This window comes from Prosopis cineraria, unplaced genomic scaffold, assembly GCF_029017545.1.
Source record: "Prosopis cineraria cultivar Desert tree isolate PC_DT_omini unplaced genomic scaffold, ASM2901754v1 PC1, whole genome shotgun sequence".
Classification (NCBI taxonomy): domain Eukaryota; kingdom Viridiplantae; phylum Streptophyta; class Magnoliopsida; order Fabales; family Fabaceae; genus Prosopis; species Prosopis cineraria.
The window spans coordinates 2,488,471-2,508,980 of record NW_026555332.1 but is presented as its reverse complement, the minus strand read 5'-3'; the positions used below and the strand labels follow the sequence as shown (position 1 = coordinate 2,508,980).

Genomic DNA, 20,510 nt, shown 5'->3' with positions numbered 1-20,510 from the left:
TTTTTTTTATAATAAATCAGATTCTGATAATGTGTATTACATGGACCTGAGTCTAGACGTCGCATGATCAGATTTTGAGGATGTATGGTTTTTAATTTACAGTAGTTTGCTAACAATAAAGGTGTGAAAAGGAAGAAATTTTTGCATCTTCTAAATACCAATTTGGATGCCAAAATACTCTCGAGCTGCCGCGCATTTGTGGATCGCTCTGTTGACTTTTCTCTGTGATTTCTCCTATTCTCCTAATTGGGTTTCCAAGTAAGGAGGGAGTTTTCTTTATTATCATTATCATTATTTTGAGTAAGGGTGCTTGGGCATTTCATATCTCATATTTTATTTTATTCTTTTTAATTTATTGTTCGAGATATGATTAAATACTAAATGTAAATATTTTATATTTGTTTTCATTGCATCCCAAATAATAACTTAGGAAGCGACTTTGTGAATTTCGACCAATAATATGTTTTGATATGAGAATATACAAATTTGAACCCCTAGAACTTTATATACTCTCAATCAAAACAATGACTAAATTTCAGTGCTTCATTCCACTTTTATCATATGTCCTCGAAGGGACACAATAGGTTACATCATGCTTTTGAAGTGTTAGAAGATATTAGGAAAATGTTCATACAAGATTAAGAGATATTATATTATCATGTGTACAAAACAAATACTTGCATCGACCAGCTTACACAATATGCTCACAGTTCAAACCAACAATTAAGCGCAATTATGGAACCACCTGTAGGGTATATTGCTCTCATAGGCCTCGATCTTAGTCATGATCCTCGAGATACAAGTTAATTTCTCAAATTTTTCTATTTTGTTATTTAGACTTTTGCCTCCACTTGTAATCCAAAAAAAAAAAAAAATTCGGTGCTTCTCAAATAAGAAATGAGGCGTTGACCCCCCCCCCCCAAAAAAAAAAAAAAGGAAATGGGGCAAAACAGTATGCTCTGCTATCGCCCATCCGATCTTCACTGGAAAATTGAAAACGTCAAACAACTTTTAAGCTGAAAAAGCTTCTGATTGTGACACAGACATTGAACTCAACAACATTTTGGGAATTATTATATACAGCATAGAAGATCAATGTCTTCCAACAAAGACAAACCCACTTCCAGATTTAGTGGGTCAACAAGGCCTGTAAGAGCATAGAACATCCAATAACAGAATAAAGTTAAACAGTAATATATATATATATATATATATAAACATGAACTTCACTCGACCAATAAACTATCAGATAATGACGTGTGACAGGTTAAACTGCCTAAATCTGCAAGTCCTGGGAGGATGAATGCTGAGGGCCATTATACAGCTACGGATGCTACTTCGAAAGGCATTGAAGAATGAATAAATTAAGAGCATCCTCACATGTCTACTGGCCCAAAAGGACTAAAGCTATTTTGATCATCAGAGGACTGGGGATCTCCCAGGAATGGTTTAAACCTCGGTCTTGCCGGTTGATCTTTTCCAAGGGGAAAGTTCCAGAAGGAATCGGAGTTCTCAAAGAATATGTAAAACACAACAGCTGACGCTAAAAACAATCCTAGAAGCAGCAAGTAGATCTGCCACTCTGCATGGATAAAATAATTTCATGAAGATGTGTTTAGATGAAATAAGAGACATAGTAAGATTCACATAGAGACACACACAGGGGAGGGAGGGAGAACCTTTCCAATCTGCTGGAACATTTGGTTTTGTGACCAATGCTCCCCATTCTACAGAGGTTGTAAGCAAGACCCTACAGAGATACAACCAGTGTCAGGTGAGTAGACAAGAACCTAGAGAGAATGTAATATATAGATCTACATTTGTTATCATAGGCTGGGCTTATACTTAAAACACAATGATATCGTGCAATTTATGTAGCCAACCCCACTTAATCAAATAAGGCTAGTGGTTGTTATTTTTGCATGCTAAGCCTATATTAATATTAGGCTTATATCAAGTCTTGAGATATAGATTTCTTTAGGCACCATAAAATTGCAACTTCTTTTGACAGGTTAGAAAATGTGGTCAGTATAGAGTACCCCAAAAGTGATTTGCTGTTACAAATCACGTTCATCTTTTTGTAACCATATTTTTGAGGTGGCAGAGTGGGCTGGACCATCCCACCTAATAGCAGTTGCCGCATATTTTCCTTACCTTGTAGTCTTTTTGGTTTTGAGTTGCCCTGTTGGGGGAACATTGTAAAAAGGTTAAAAGGGTGTCATTCACTCATTAGACCCCACTATATCTATACTCCCCCATCAGATCACTGATTGGAGCGCACCCTAACTAATTAACATCCTTAACCCATTCCCAGCTAACTATTTATCCCCATATAACACCTATGTACAAGCTCTTTCCGTTGGTGGATTTTTTTTTTTTTCAATAAAAGTAAAAAGGTTTTCACTATCTATTAGGCATCTATAAATATTCCTTTCAAACACTTTACAATATTATAATGATTCTCACAACCCTAAACATTGTGTTCATGTTAATTAGAAAGAATAATTTAGGTTTCAAAATAAAGCAACTATCTATCCAGGGAGAACTTACCTCTCAGTGGGACAGAATTCAAGCGTTGCAATGTCTGTCCCCAGATGTAGTCTCTTAATATAATGCATAATCTCCATTTTCTTAACTTCTACTACACTTACATCTCCGTCTTTGCTTCCCCTAGAAATAAATAGTAACGAGTTCAAAAACTGTTAATGACGTCAATGACAAAGAGGAGCATGGCATTGCAAGCTGCTTGCGTATTAGATAGCATTTTATAAAATCAGATATTGTAGACTGGATCAGAGACAATTGCAATATCTAACAAAAAAAGTGACCAAGGGTTACTTCTTTTTTTTTTTTATAATAAAAGAATCTGTTGCGGAAGAAGACAAGTATATAACGGGAAGGGAAAAAAGTCCTCCTGAAAATATACAAACGAAACCAGTCAATTTAGTATACTTACAGTTATAATTCTTGTTATCGTTTTAAAAGCCAGAAAATTTTTTACTCTTCTGCAACCAATTTTCTCAACCAATACCACCAAGAAAAGAGGTATAAGACTGTAGTCACTGTTGTGACCCAGCTACTTAATGGAAAAAAAGAAATCAGAATTCAGATCCCACAGATTCTGTAACCCTAACTTATACTTGGTCAACATAGCGCTGATTGTTTGTTGAGACCATAATATTTATAATGACATACGACAACCTAAATCTTCATTATCTATGCTGTTCTAGTATAACTGTAACCAAAATGTCCAAACTCATGCTAGAAAAATTGAAAGGAAATAAACAAATACCCCAACTGTAAGTAAAGGACGGCTAGCATTTTAGCATGAAGGCTGAGAATACAAATGTAAAGCCACAATAGAAAAGCTGATTGAATTTGAGAAATATAAGAGACAGCGCATGGTATCAAAAGGAAATTTTATGCAAAGGGAAAGAAAATACAAACTAAAGAACGCAGCAATTAGTATAAAGAAAATGATTGCATAATTCTAGCCATGATTGAGATCACTTTATATGTGCAAAGACGTCTAAAGAGACTTAAAAGAATAAATCATCTTATAGTAAACCTAAACGAATTTCTATGTTCTAGATCAGAAAGAGTAAACTAACTAAGATGGCAAATCATGAGGGAGTCCATATTATTTCAATCTTTTTTCTTATTATCCATGATAGTTATGATAACAGGGCCAAGATCAAATTGACAGTTCTCCACAGAATTGATCTGAGGTTAACATTCCAAAAGCCATTAGTGGGTTCTTACAAAGCAAGATATTTCCCATCAAGGCTCATTGACATTATTGAAGCAACCTTGCGGAGCAGCCTCTTATGCCCAATTTTGTTCCATGTACTTATGTCCCAAACTCCAACAACAGCTTTATCACCTGTTCAAAGATACTTGTGCATCAATAAAGGTACTAATTTATTTCTCAAACAATGTTCTAAACATATTGTGAAATAATATACTGCAGAATTGAGAATACTCATATTGATATACCTTTCTGAACAGTGCAAAACAGAAAAGGTTTGGTCCCATCCTTAGAAAATCTACATAATTCAATCCTTTCATCCTACAAAGGGGGGGAAATCCATCCCCAGATAATTTTAAAAAAATGCACCAATATTGCTCCAATTTCTTAATTATTCCTTAAATAATAATCAAACACACTATACCGCATTACGAGACAAAGTTATCAAAGGAACACCATCTTCAACCTTCCAGATCCTAGCTGAACCATCAGTAGATGTTGAGACCAGAAATTCTGAATCTAGACTGAAGTATGACAGAAAACAAAGTACAAAAGATTTAGTATCCTAGCGATTCTAGTTGAACAAAGAAACAGGATCCAAAAGGACTTGGCTAATATAACCTGAAATCCATATCTCGAACAGATTTGTGTGCCCTTGGTTCATCCAAAATCACTCGCATTGTAGGCCACTCCCAAATTCTGAGGTGCCCATTCTGTATTGTTAAGTATACAAGTCAAACACACAGCACCATCATGTTAAAAGTGGGGAAAAAGGAGGTGCCACACATTCACAGATGATAAAACCAATTTTGTACACTGGCTTAATGCTTACCACTCCACCAGAAGCAAACCTAGATCCATCGACACTAAAAGTAATACATTTTTGAGGACCAACATCATGAAGGGGGGGAAGTGCTTTGGCCAATAGCTTTACACTTGTTTCACGACCAGACAACTCAAAAAATCTGCAAGCCAAGAAAATAAACTTCAATCCATATCTGTTTCATATCAAAAAGGAATGTGCACCAATAACTCAGGGCAAATATTAGCACACCAAATTTAAAATTCAACAACTATTCTGTCATCCCCTAGCTCCAAGGAAAGACAAGCAAGAAGCTGAGAACAAGTAATTTTCAAAGCCAATCCTGCAGGTGTAATAAGTTAACCAATACTTTATTATAGTAGTTTCTAATGAAGGTTTTAGATACTGTCCTTATTAAAATAATGGAATTACACTAAGGCAACATGAAGCTTCTTAAACTGTCTTAAAAATTTTCCAATTTATAAAGAAAGAAAAGAATTGCTTTGGCTCTTCAAATGAAATAAAGTAGGAATCAAAGTAACTCTTAATTTGCAAATCTCGCAGAAAGAAAAACCTTTGGACATGGCAAAAATACTTGGTTAATACTCAGCACCGGACCCAATTCAAGCAGAAGAACGTGAAAAAGAGACAGATAACCATATAACCAACGACGCACTCTTCAGAGGGAAATTGGCATAGCTGAACAAAGTATCGAATCCAAAGTTCTAGTAGCTAAAAGCTCACTTGCAGCTACCCTTGCTCAAAGAGCACACGATTTCATCTCCACTAGGGTGCACTGCAATAGCAACAGGATCACCTTCTTCTTCTTCAAGCACAAAAGTGGTCTGGAAAATAATAATAATAATAATAATAATAATCATCTTCATCATCATCAAACAAGTCTGTAAAAGAAAGCTCCGGCAAACCACACAACCATTCAGAGACCAAGCCACGCAACGTTGAAAATAGTAGCATCAATATATTTTCTTCATAGCATGTACCTTCCCCAAAACCCTTCCACGCATAAGATAAAAACAAAGGGTATGTGCTAAAAACAAGAAGTCAAGCTTCAAAAAGGGTCACAAATTTTTTTTTCCCCGTCGTCTTTATATTCGACTAAATTAACGATTTGTAACCTGAATTGCAAGGCTTATATGACTTCAGTCTTCAAAATTTAGCGAGAGTACAAGTTGTATCCGAAACTAATTGCACATTAATCCTCCCGGTCCCATTCGACAAAAATATTACCGTTACGAACTTTTTTTTTCACTTTTGAAGACTAAAATTAAATTATCCTAAACAAGTTACGGCGTAGTTATTAGTTTGGTCTTAAATTCTTAATTTTCAAGCATGAACCAACCCCAAGTGCAGCAGTTCCAAAAACAGAGGTGAACAAAAGCAAAAGCCTAAACATAGAGTGAGAATTACCAGAGGGGAGGAAGATAACGAAGTGGTATTGGGATCGAAGGAGAAAATCTCGAGCAAAGAAGGGCAAGAATTTCCGCGCCTCGACCTTCCCAACAGAACCAGATTACGCTTTTCGGGTCGCCGAATCCACTCCCCGCAAGTAACCGGACCCTGCTGCGACCCGCCACCATCGTTCTCCATGGACGACGTATCGGGATTAAAGGAAGCTGGAGATCCAAGCTCTCGTTGAATGGGTTTTGGGGAAATCAGAGTCCGAGAGTATTGAAAATGACGGGTTGTACTTTGCAGGCAGAAAGAAATACTGGGGCGAAAAATCCCAGAAAACTGTGAAGTCAAACGTAACTTTTTGGCTACAATAGTCATTTAACTTTATTTAAAATTTTAATTTAATTCTTTAATTTTATAAAATATTTTTTTAACTTTTCAACTCTGTTACTCTTAGTTTCATTTGCCAAAAATTATTACATTTAAATTTTAAATATTAAAAGAAATATTGTTAATTTTTAAATATTAAGTTGTTAATTTTATTTTAAAAATAATAATAATGATTAACATAATAAATAATCATTTATGATCGATAATGTTAAAATTTAAAAACTAACAAATTATTTTATAAAATAAAGATTTCAAACTTAGATATTATATGAAATTTAAATATCAAAAATACAGTTTAACCTACCTTTCTTTTTCCCGCAAAATATGGTTCCAGCTAGTAATTATTTATTAGAATACAGAATATGCCAGCGTGTTGAACAAGTGCTATCTTTCAAATTTCAGAAAAATCGGCTAATAATGACAATAAATTTTGCACTTAGTTAAGAGCATGATAAGAAATTTTTTTTTATTTCATAGCCTAGCATACTTGAAAAAATAGATATTATCAATGTCCACTCAAACTAATCTTACTTTTATTGTGTGAGATTATTATCATAATAGTAGCTTGATATATTTATTTAATGAGGTTGTATATTTTAAAATTCAAATTTGACATTTAAAATGATAGTAATTTCTTACAAACAAAAAAATTTAAGTGAATTATGTCTTGTATTTTTAATACTATATATATATTTTAATTAAAAAATATTTAAAAAATTACCTACTAACAAAAGCTATTAATAATGAGATTTGAATTTATGTTTAGAATTATAACCGTCTCCTTATCAATTAAACCAATATAATTTTAGACAGGATTTAGATACTTAATTTTATATACTTAATTTATTTTTATTTAATAATATTAAAATAAATGAATGTTAATGTGTTATTAATATTAATAATTATAAGAGTTTGTTATAAAATAAATAATATATAAATAAGTTACATGTCTTTATTTATTTAAAAAAATATATTAAATATATAAAGTTATGTATATAATTTTTCTGTAATTTTATAATAATTCCATTAGTATTTATTTTGGTCAACAGTCCCATGACTATCAGTGGACAGCTATTATTTCATTAATTACTAATTAATCATGGGATTGCATCGCAGAAACAATACGACAACTTTAGAATATTCGCTCCAGATTCCACGGGCGGCGCATGCAGGCTTTAATTTGCCGCGAATGTCCAGAAATTAATCAAATTATCATTTAAAAAAAAGAAATGAAAAATTAGTTTATCAATGGTATTAATTGTTGCAAAATGTTGCTTCCTAGCTTAGTCATTAACCCATTTGTTCAATTCGAAAATGACACAAAAAGAGTTTCCAAATGTTAAATAAAAAAAACAGAGTTTCCAAATGCATATTTAAGAATATAGTAACCAAGTTGCAAGCATCAATATATCGATATATTTATAATAATAAAAAGACAAGTCGCAACTTTTGTATATTGAGATTTTCAATTCTTAATATTTTATGTTCCTCCAAGCGGTCAAGGAAAACCAGGTTTAAAGAATGTGAAAACGTACCTATATGTTGGAAGAAGCAGCGACTTATGAGGTCTCTAGTCCGAGATGCGGATGGAAATTAGATTAAAATCTCATTTAATTATTAAAAATGAATAAAATGGAATGAATTAAAAAAAATAAAAATGAGATGATAAAAAAAATGATAAACCACATTCATAAAAAAGATGAATAATTTAATTTATAAGATTAAGAATCATGATTCATAAAATTTTTTAAAAATATAATAATTCACACATTTATATTATATATTAGTGATTTAGGAAGGAAAACATATTAAAGTCGGAAACGAAAACCAAGTTTGGTGAGTGGCCATTTAAATTCTTTTTTATAAAATTTGGGTTTAAAAAATTGCATTTTTTAAAAAAATTGGATTTTGAAACCCGAGTCTAATAAGCTCTAAAAACGAGCAACAGTTAGGACAGTCCTTTTAGGCCCATTTTATTTTGGTGAACATTATAACGTATATTTTTTAAAAAATATGAAATATTATAATTAAAAATTTTAATTTTAAAAAATTAAAAAAATAAAAGCTAGCTTATGGGCTCAGTTTTGGGCTCTTTGAATAAAAGTTAGGTTTCAAAAAATGATGAATTATGGGATAATTGGGCTTATGGCTTGAGTTCTTGAGGATTGAGCCTATACAAGCCAAATTCGCCTATTTTTCACCTTTAAAGTACAAGTTCTAAACTCAGTTTGGCAAAGATTGAGTTTTGTACTTTATGTTTAAAAAAATTTGAAACTTGATCTAATTCAAATCGAGTTTTAAATTTATAGTATTTAAAAAAATAGTTTTTAAAGTGTAGTATATTGATAAATATTTTTTCTACAGTACGGTGGTCAAATTGTTGTTTTCTTTTCTTCATCTGTAATGCAAAGTTAAAAAAAAAAAAAAAGGCTCAAGCTTCATTGGAAAAAAAAGTATACAGGGAAAATCATATCCAAGGACAAACAATAATCAATATGCAATGAATTATTGTTAAAATAGAAATATAGATTTGTTTTTTTAAATGAGACTTTATTTTTTTAAACAAATTAAAAAGTGTAAGTAAATTGAATTTCAAAAGTTTTTATATTCAAAGAGTACTTACAAAACTACTTATAGAGAGATGACTCACCAATCCTCATATCTAGCTACAGCATATGATTTACATTTAGATTTAGATATCTGCTTGCACATTATTTTCATTTGATGAATGTTGTGTGTAATTCCAGCACGTGCTCCAAACCGTGCAATGTCTTTACCTTCCTTACAATACATATATGTAGATAGATTATCAAAAGAACACTATATACTTTCTAGACACACACACACACACACACAAACCTAAATAGCTATTTAATGTGGAAATTAAAGCTCGTGAGATCAGCAATCCCATGTTGTGTGACTACTCTAGAAAGACATGGCTGGAGTCGCTTAGTGTTCATGCCTGGATCAAAAAGAACGTAACCCATCAATCAATCATCATCTCTTTTATTAATTCATCACTCGATTCTCAATCGACACTAGATGATTATTATTAATGAAACAGAATTACATGGAATAATAATGATGATTTTTTAAGTTTAATAATACTTATTACAAGATATAATGATTGTTCAATAATACATGGGAGCTGCAAAATTATCATATTAAAGATACACCCTTGGTTTGTAATAAACAGTGACCTCTTCTTCACCGAAGGACACAAGGACCTGTAGTCACACACAGATACAAACACATCATATAGTAACGAAACATGTCTCAAGCAAGAGTAAAGGAACATACATGCATGAACATATATATAACATAGATACATGCATATTATATTAATAAATGGCGATGTCCAGGTCAGGAGAAGCTTTGGGAATAGCAAGCAAGAACTGAACCATCGCATGGTAAGTTTGGATTCTGGTGGCATCGTCTTGAGTAAGAAGATAAATGTTCTTCTTCTTCAGAACTCTGCCACGCTTAACCAGACAGTGAAGCATACCCTATTCATTCAGGCACCCACTGAACCCCTTCATCTTCACAACCTCCAGACTTGTTTTCAAGCACCTGTGATGTTTCGTTTCCTCTAACCAGAACCTTCTTCCGTCAAAACCAGACAACGGACCCCCATAACCCTATATATATGATCCATCCATCATACATACATATATACATACACATAAATGCATGTTAGTTAATAAGGAAAAGGGATAATGAATTTTTTTGTCTCTCAAATTTATCTCAATTATTGATAAGTCCTTAAAATTTCAAAATTGTACACAATTAGTCCTTTTAGTTTGAAGGATAAAATAACATCACAAGGACTAATATTGTATGGTTAAGAAATTTAGGGACCAAAAGTTTCATCATCTTTAGAGAAAATACAATATACTAGGTCCTTGTACTTTGATTGCATGTCATTTTTAGTTTTTATAGTTTTATTTCATTATTTTAAGACCTTCTAATTTGATAGAGTTAATTTTGTTGACGTGTACTTTAACTTTGTCAACCCATATTTGTTAACCTATATCACGTTCTATTTAAGCCAAATATAAAAGAAAGCTCCCACCTACCTTTTATTTTTTTTTATAATATTTTGTCAATATATTCCCAAATTAACATATTTTTACCATGTTAACAAAGGGTTAGTGGAGTCATAACAAAATTAGTTCTGTCAATACTAACTCACCATCTTTATATGCATTATTAAAACAATATAAGACTAACTTTGTAAATGGATCAAATTAATTAAAAAGGCTACGAACAATGAAATAAAACTATATAAACTAAAGACAAATTAAAATGAAATCAAATTATATGGGGATACTTGCTGTTGTGTACTTCCCCTAATTAATAATTAGTCTCATGTGTGTGTAGAGAGAGAGAGAGAGAGATACTAACTTCAAACATGCGTGCAGGGCCTAAGTGAAGAGTAAGAATGTGGAGGGAAGGGCAACTCTTAAGAAGGAAAGAGATTCCCCAAAACTCATTGGTGTACAATGCAGTATTCAATATCAAATGTCTTATGTTCAAGTCCATGTCCAGATGAAATGGTTCAAATCCCAGAGCAATTGCCTTTCCATTCATTCAACAAAAACACTTCGTCATTTCGTCAAATATATATACACACAAAAAGCTAGAGAGAGAGATTCTCTAATTCTTACTGTAATTGTAATTTGCTACAAATTAAACATTGCATCTTTTGCTACAAATTAAACATTATACCAGTGACAAAACCAGGACTCCTAAGTGAAAGATTGCAAAATCTTAAAACTTAAAGATAGAGGGACAACATAATGAAACTTAAAGATGAATAATTTAAAATTTTAAAGATAATACAAATACTTAAACATATATATTAAATAATTTATAATTTCTTAGAGTAAGATGCACCCACCCACACCACTGCTACGATATATTAAGATTTGTATATATTGTTATAATATACTATTTATTGAGATTTATTTAGTTAAAATTTAGGATACTCACTAGTTACTAGGATAGTCTATTTTTTGTTTGTATATATTTTAAGCTTTTCATATTAATAATATATAATACTTTTTCAATTCTCCTTTCTTTCTCTTCTAACTTCTTTCATGATATCAGAACCCTAAGTCCCCTTTTACAAGTCAAATATTTTTTGGGCCGTCTTTGTAGGCTGTTGCTTCTTTTTTCTCCTTCACCTCCTTACACTTCATCATATAGATGTTAAAAATGCCTTTTTGAATGGTGATCTGGGAAGAAGTTTATATGAAGCCTCCTTTCAAGGTTTGTCACCTTTATTAGACCCTCTGTGAACTTAAGCAAGCTCTTCATCCTTGGTTTGCCAAGTTCAGTACTGCCATGAGCTAACTCAATGGTCGGCTTCATTTATAATCCTTATGATTCTACTCTCTTTATTTCAACTACAGCTCATGGCATTGTTCTACTCCTCTTATATGTTGATTACTTGATTACCACTGGTGATGATGTTACTAAAGTCCATGAACTTAAGGATTACTTAGGACAATAGTTGAAATAAAACATCTTAGTAGATTGTGCTACTTTCTTGGTCTTGAGGTTTATCACGGGTGATGGTATCTCTCTTTCCCAAGTCAAATAGGGTACTAATATGATATCTTTTACATATATGTTTTATGAGGAGGGGTTGAGAACACTCCCATATAACCCAATGCTCACTTCACACATACTGACGGAACCTTACTAGAAAATCCTACACGATATCATCAATTGGTTAGGGGACTCATTTATCTTATAGTGGCTCATCCAGACATTGCCTATGCAATTCACATAATTAGTCAGTTCATGCCTAAATCCCAAACTGCTCATTATGCAGTAGTACTTCACATTATTTGGTATATCATGGTTTACATTCTCTACTAGCTCATCTCTTGTTCTTCAAGCCTACTATGATGCTAATTATGGGAGTAATCACGCTAATCGATGTTCTACTACTAGTTCCTGTATCTTTCTTAATAAGGAAAATTAAAGTGAGGACCCCTTGATCAGACTTAATTTTAGTCAAATCCCCTAAAATTCTAAAATTTCACTGAACTTGTGGAGGACTAGAATGAAATTAAAGAGCTATCTGAAATGACCTATTATCCTTGGTGAAATTAGGCACATGAACAACTCATATAGGAAAATTAACAACTAATGTATGGAAAATAAACAACTAACTAATAAGAAATTTTATTTAACACATTAATTAGCTTATTGAGACCATTTTACATGTATTAAAATTCTCCATATGCATTCATACCACATTCTTAATGCAAATTTGCCTAAGTATTCAATTACATACATTAAGGGTATTTTGGTCATGAAATATACTTTTTCATCAAATTAGGGTTATGCTAGAGATTTATGTCTTTTGATAGGCTAAAATGATTGGTCATATTAGTTTTTATTGATTCATTCTAGGTTGAGAATTATTAAAAAAGACAACAATTTAGAGTTGTCTTCTTAAGGGTTACCAATTAGCCTTTAATTTTGATTTAAGTGTGTGCTTGTTTATACTTGTATCTTGTGAGACTTTCATATTCATTTTCCCTTGTAAGTTTAATACTTTGAATGAATTAAATATTTTCTATCTTGGTCTAATTAAATAAATATCACACTCTGATTATTTGATTATTTGATTTAATTGTGACTTAAGTAAATTAATGTGACAAATGAAAACATAACTCTAGGCAATTGAAGAGAGCTTCTAAAGGACATTATTGGCATGAGATAATCAAATTTAAAGAATTCAAATTAGACATGGAATGGTGTATTGTGTTAGACTAAATCTACATTAGAATCATCACCAATTTCGCTCTAGATTCACAAATAGTTTTGGCCACATATGCAAGTAGTTGAAGACCACAACCAATTTAGAAGTTTCCATCACTTTTCTCTCATTTTTTCTTATCCAATTTCATGAACTTCACCTCCAATTCAGATCTCTAACTCATTTTTCCATCTTCAAACATATTCTCTCATTTTCTCACTTGTTCTTCAATTTTTCTATCAATCAATCACCCATAACTCTCTTATTTCTCATCCAAATCACACAAAACTACATTCATTCATCTCCTCTCTCTATTTTTGTCTAAATTCTTGTATCCAATCAAGAATTGAAGGCTCACATCATCATTGAAAAGAGATGGAAAGGCACAGCCACATTGGTTCAACTTTGGAGGCTTTGAAGATGATGATGGGTTACTAGATTTCTCGAGGGATCCTAGAGGAAAAATGGATAAAAAATGAATCAATGATCTTCTAATGGCTAAGACTTTCTAATTCTCTTAGTTTCTCTCAGTTGATTTGATATTTAACATCTTAGTCTAGAGTTGTTCTATTATTAGTTTGTAATTCTAGTTAGAATTCATCTTGATGTAATGAGAAATACTTGTTTGTTGATTGAATTCTTATGAATATCCTTGGTTAATTTGGTCATTTCTAGAAATATACATAGTCTTTTGTTTATCTATTAGTGATGCTCTTGCTTTGCTCTTACATATATAGTCTTGTGAGTAAGGTTAAGATACTAGAGAGAATTACCATAGTTTTGGGGTTCAATCTAACCTTTGGGTCCCACAGTTTTTACTAGAGTTCTTCTAACCCAAACACTCGGTCATTATAAAATCAAACTAGGAAGATCACTTAAGGACATTAATTGATGACTTATGGGATTGAACTAGCTAGATTATGTTTCTTAAGATAGTCTTCATGAGCAACTACTAAAAGGCTAAGAAGAAAAATCAATCACTAAAGCCATAAACATGGATAAAGGTAATGATTCTTTCATTATCTAACTCTAGGATTCTGCTTTAATAAAAGGATGTTCACACTTTAGTCTAGGCTTATAGCATTTTAGTTTATTAGTGGTAGCTAACCTCTTTCAAAAATCTAGATAAATTGTTCACTAAATAGCTTCATAATTAAATTGAGACACTCACTAGGAAGATGACCAAAGGTTGACCCTATACTATATTGGGGTTAAAACTAGTATTATTTGATAGGTGTGCAATTAGCCTCCATCACTGACATAAATAAAATTTGCAACTCTCATTAATAGCATAACACCACTATGAATATAACCAAGTAAAGTTAGGTATGTGAACAACTCATGCAAAGAAAACAAATAACTAATGTATGGAAAACGAACAACTAATGTAGGTGGAATGAGAGTTGTAAATTTGTTCATGTGCCTAACTTTACTAAGAACAATAAGGTCATTTAGTCAACTATTTAATTTCATTTCAGTACCCTAAATGTGTAGTGAAATTTTAGAACTTTAGGAGCTTCGACTGATTAATTAAGTTAGGTCAAGGGATTCTCATTAAGATTTTCCCTTCTTGTTGACTCTCTTATTTCTTGGAGAAATAAGAAGCACACCTTAGCCTCTCATAGCTCTGTTGAATCAGAATATTGTGTATTAGCAGACACAACTATAGTTCTAAAGCTTTGTTGGTTACTCAATATTGTGATAGTCAAAGTGCTATGAAGATTGCTCGCAATGATGTGTTTCATGAGTGAACCAAACATATTAAGATTGAATATCACTTTAGTTAGCAATAAGTTATTTGAGGCACTATTCCAACTAGTCCCAATTTGAACGAAGCATCAATCGAATGATTTGTTTGCTAAGTCTTTTTATCTAGTTTCTAGTAGACAAATTCAAGTTGCTTTATCAAGCCATCTTAGTTTGAGGGAGAGTGTTACAATATATTAAGATTTGTATATATTGTTATGATATATTATTTATTGAGATTTATTTGTTAAGATTTAAGATATATACATTAATTATTAGGATGGACTATTTTTTGTGTATATATTTTAAGCTTTTCATATTAATAGTGTATGACACTTTTTCAAGTCTTTTTCTTGCTCCATTGACTTCTTTTAGCGACAATTTGGTTCCACCGTTGATAAATCAAACATATTAGGTGAGCCCCTTTATGTCACCCAAAAAAAAAAAAGCACACCAGTGAGCACTAGATGAGCAGCTTGGTTATTAATTCTAAGTATCACTATATATGATTGTTATAGCCTAAATTTTGTAATTACAATATTAGAAAACATATCTCTAAAGTATATTTAATGAAAACTATATATAAGTATAAACCCTCAATAGTGGAGATCAATATGTTGTATGCAGTATAAAATTGCTTGCATATAATCAATAATTAAAAATTGGACTTGACTAAATGATTGGACCATGGACCAGTCAGGCTGATGGCTTAATTAACTTGAAAAAATTGTTTAGGATGTTGGCCCTAATTAGACTGCATTGGATCAACTTTTGGATTGAGAATCAAGATCAAGCCAGGAACCGGATCCTACTCTTAAAAATCATATCAATTTTTTTAAATGACCCATTTTTTTAATCATTTAATGTTATGTTGAATCATGTGGCTTCTTAAGTCATGATAAACTTAAAATATTTGATTTTATTTTTAAATTAAATAGCAATTTCATATTTATTTCTTATATTTATATTTTTATATACATATATAATTTTTTTAAATTAATTATTATGTCATCAGTTTGACTATTGCGAACCACAAATCGCTAACCTTTCTGGTTCAATGTATGGTTCAATTCTAAAAACATTGCACATAATATAAACCATTTATATTTCCTAATAAGGTGTATTAACTTGATATATATGTAGTATAGAAAACAACCCCTATATTTCCTAAGATCTATTAAATGATAGAGCCATAGGTATAAACCCTCTATTGTGGACAAAATCAAATATTTGAAGAACACAACATTTGTTGTATCAACAATAAGATATTTTGCAGATAATAACATAATAACATGATTAAAAGATGAAGTTTAAGAACAAATCTTTATTATCTTTAGACATAGGTTTTATATATATATATATATACACACACATATATGGATGTCACAAACTATAAATTGGTAAAGAAATAAAGAGTTCACATACATTAACCAATTATTAGGTTAATTTATGTAAGTAGTTAGAATAATTAAGAAAATTCACCACACAATGAACATTCACATACACAAAACAAAGAAAATTATTATGAGTACATGTTTAAAGAGAAAACTCATCCCAAAAGCTAGCATATTGGGATGGTGACTTGGCCTCCAACCGATCAAAACCCTTTAATTTATGGGTAGCCTTCTCCGTAACATTGATCTCTCCTAAAAGTAGTAATTATGAGCATAAGTCTAAAGAGAAAATTTATATCAAAAGACTAATATGTTAAGTGAAAGAGCTTTAAATTTATAAACTTCACTTTTTTTTTACGAGGTCAATATACAAAACTCATAACAAGAAATGGATAATCACAATATTTCTACTATATATACGTATGTAGATCTATGTGAAAGAAAAATTCTAAATTTATATATAGTACAAGATTAATTAGAACTGAATCTTATAAGATGCACTAATGTAAATTAATTAAACAAAATTTGAAATAAAATAAAGATAAAAGAATAGGTTACCTGGAGAAAGTAGCTGCAAAAAATGAGAACCTTAATAAAGAGAAGATCCATTAAGATTTGGTAAAGAACATCACTAGAGTATAAATAAACCTCGGATGAAAAATCAAGATCTGCTTCTTTAATGGGCTTGTACACATTCATTTGATGATAAGCTCCTACAAGCCCACTGTACTTCAAATACCTTACTTTTAGTGCCTTAAAAGCTATATAATCTGTTTGAAAATTGCATCTCTCAATCGACAACCTCGTCAGACTCAAACTTTAATTTCCTCCCAAATTAAAATGTGCCAGATTCCAACACTTTTTCAAACCCAAACTCTCTATGGTTATAACATAGTTGAACAACAATTCCTCCATGTCACTTGGTTCCACATATCCAAAAGAAACATCATTAAGTCCCATAAAAGTGTTCATCAAATCAGACATGGAAAACTTACAAGAGAACAACTTTAAAGTCTCCAAACTCCCGTTACCCCCACCGTTATTATAATAAACATAACCTTCATCTGGCAAGCAAAAGGAAGCAACGTGATGATGATGATCACCACAACCACCCTCATCATTTTCTTCATCATCCTAATCCGGTTTTGAGAAATTGAGTTCTAACTCTTGAATCCTACATTGAAATGCAAAAGCTATACAACGTTACACTGTATCGGTGAATTCTGATGAGGGCTTTAAGAACCTAAGACAGAACTTGTTGACAAGGGGCTCTCGATAGTTGTCTAGGAAGTAATTGATGAAGTTAATGAAAACAAGTTTCTGAGACTGTTGGGTTTTTAGGAAATCCTCAGGATTCATGAAGAAGAGTTCGTTGAACTCGATGTTGGTGGTTGAATGCCATATGTGAAGCCATCATTTAGAGAATGGAGGTTCTGGATGCTTCCTTGAAGGGAAGGAAAGAGATGATGGTGAAGAGAAGTGTCTCAGGCAATAAACTAAATATGTCTATTGTAAGTCATAACGTAGTGTTATGGAAATGTCTCTGATCAGTGAATGAGATTTTGTGGGTTTTTATATTATGTAATCGCATCAACACATATAAATATATATATATATATATATATATGTTTGCAATCTTTGAACAAAATGTTCTATCCGTATATGTATAAGATTTTTTCCCTTTTAACATACAAGATAGGGTTTTATATATTTCCTTTTGTTTCATAACAAGGCAAATAATTTAAGATAGGATTCCATACATTTCCTTTTGTTTCATAACATGGCAAATAATTTAATTTCATATAAGATTTTATTTTAATTTCTTAATTTTATAAAGTATTTTTTTAATCTTATAACCCAAAAACCTTATTAGTTTTATTAACAAAAATGTCAACATTAAACTTTTAAATGTTGACAAAACATTTTCATATAGTAACATATTAAATTTAATATTTTAAAATAACAATATTAATAATAGGGTTAGAGAACTAGAAAAATACTCCCTACACTTCCTATTATAAAGCCGTATACTTTCTATAATGATTTTTTAATCCTTAATATAAGGCATAGGGAGGAAGAAGGGTTATTTACCATTTTTCAATTTTACCACTATTGTAAATTTTATTTTATGGCTCATTGTGCAACTTTCTCTTCTTCTTTTTAATAGGGTAAAGTTGAAAAAATTGTTCATTTTAAGATATATTTAATAAGTTAATTGTCTTTTCTTGGTTACAGTGGATTAGTTAAAAGCATCTAATAATAAGGACCAAAAGGAGTACTTTATAAAATTAAGAAACCAAATTGATATAATAGGTAGAGAGCCAAATATACACTTTTGCCTTATAATAATATTTCAATTTAATTCAATTTCAAACAACGATGTATTGTTTTCTTTTCTAAAAACATATATGAATCCTCTTATAAGATACACTTTTATTCGATCGAGATACAATCAAGTATTAAACGTAAGCATTTTTCCTAATAAAGATTCAAAATTGGTTAGTCATGTTTTGAGTGACTAATCCTTTTCTACTCAATCTAATCCATAGTTATTACTTATGTGTTCTTTTTATTTTTGAAGGATTAAATGACAATTTAGACTCTAAACTTTAGATTAAATGGCAATTTTTACCCTAAACTCGTATTTAATAAATTTTGAACTAAGGACAATTTGGCTCCTACTATTAATTTCAAGTAAACTCCGTTAATTATAGGCTATGAATTTTCTCACTCTATCTCCGTCTTTCTCTAGCTCTCTACCCTTCTCTCTCCTCGCCTGCTTTGAAAGCTGCTTTGCTAATAGAATTGTTTATAACTGGATGGAACAATGAGATGGGAGAGCGCATGGTTTAAAAATTAAAACTTTTTAAAAAGGCCTTCAAAAGCAACTTTGGCTAGTTGGGGTTATCCTAATAGTCATAATGCAAAATGCTAAAGTAGAGGGAATGCGAAGACTCTTTCAATAGCTTTATAGTTACTTGTCTATAGTCTATACCTAATATAGATGCCATTTTCTATGAAGTTCCACACAAATGTAGTCCAAGCCATGTGGTTATGCTAAAGACTATATATATTTTCTTCTCATTTTTTAAGGATTTAGTAACCTTAATTTGTCTTCTCCTTTTATCTTGGCAGGCATATATGGTTGAATTAGAAGTAGAATTGAATAAATTAAAGAGCTGAATGCCCCTTTGAAACTGGCTCTGGTACTAATATCATGAGCTATATGGCTCTGGTGATCATGAGGAATTACGCTGTTAAGTTAAGGCTAGAGCTGGTTTCTCTCTCTAGGAAGGCTACATCTAGCTCTGGTGATGGCAAGATCTAAATTGATAGTTCTGAAACTAGTTGAATATTGGTATGCTAATATTGGACCTAAGCCCAAGCTTAATTAGTAATAGTTGATATTATATAGTCTGTTATGCTTTGTTATTCTTATTATTCAATTAAGCCCTCATAACTGATCTGACAGTTCTATATAAAGTAATGTATTGCTATGTATTCATCATAATAATAATAATATCTAGATTCATACTTGAATTTGTTGAGTGTTCATTAACATTGTCATGGTACCAAAGCATTTAAGTCGCCGGTGAAGCTTTTATCATTGTTCATCTCTCATTTCTCTTATTTTTTTGATCTTATCACTTTTCTTTTCTCTATTATGGCTTCCTCAAGCAATATTCCAACTTTTTCAACATCCAATCCTGGACACTCGAGACATTTCACTAATAAAAAGATCACTGTCAAATTTGACGAGGACAAATACTTGTTGTGGAAATAACAAGTGCATATCATGGTAAAACAACACAATTTGTATTCTTTTGTTAATGGCTTTGTTGTGGTACCTTCCAAGAATTTCACTATTGAAGGTCGTACTTTAGTAAATCTAGCATTTAATGAGTATGAAGCTTTAGATTTTTCCTTGGCTTCATGGCTTCTTGCATTTGTTAGTCTTTCAGTTCTTCCTAAACTGGTAGGGTTAACATTTGCTGCTTAGATTTGGTCTAAACTCATTTGATCTGTACTCTAATAAGTCTAATGCTAAGATTTTATACTATCAAAATCAGTTGACTAATCAAAAGAAAGGGGAACTCAGTTTGTGTAATTATCTTGCTAATATTAAATCTGCTTGTGATCATCTAGTTATGTTAGGAGAGCCTAATTTTAAGTCATCTCATATTTCATATATCTTGAATAGACTAACTGCTGAATATGAGTCTATTATTGCCATTATTAATT

The 20,510-nt window shown here is 31.5% G+C and overlaps 1 protein-coding gene across 1 annotated transcript; it reads right to left on the bottom strand.

Moving 5' to 3' along the window:
• Positions 1-991: 991 nt before the first annotated feature.
• LOC129295572 (SEC12-like protein 1) lies at positions 992-6,259 on the bottom strand. Its single transcript, XM_054934104.1, has 10 exons — positions 5,979-6,259; positions 5,295-5,395; positions 4,581-4,713; positions 4,370-4,461; positions 4,173-4,272; positions 3,997-4,069; positions 3,763-3,883; positions 2,551-2,670; positions 1,680-1,750; positions 992-1,582 (listed from the first exon to the last, which is right to left on the bottom strand). The coding sequence occupies exons 1-10, from the start codon at positions 6,156-6,158 to the stop codon at positions 1,377-1,379; spliced, it is 1,197 nt and encodes a 398-aa protein (XP_054790079.1). The 5' UTR covers positions 6,159-6,259; the 3' UTR covers positions 992-1,376.
• Positions 6,260-20,510: the final 14,251 nt, after the last annotated feature.

Bases quoted from the DNA above. Each gene is read 5' to 3' on its own strand.
- LOC129295572 (XM_054934104.1), bottom strand. From the start codon at position 6,158: ATGGAGAACGATGGTGGCGGGTCGCAGCAGGGTCCGGTTACTTGCGGG. The intron at 4,714-5,294 runs GTGAGCTTTTAG...CTTGGCTTGCAG, and splicing joins TTGAGCAAGGGTAGCTGCAA to ATTTTTTGAGTTGTCTGGTC. The intron at 2,671-3,762 runs GTAAGAACCCAC...ATTTATTTCTAG, and splicing joins GATGGGAAATATCTTGCTTT to GGGAAGCAAAGACGGAGATG.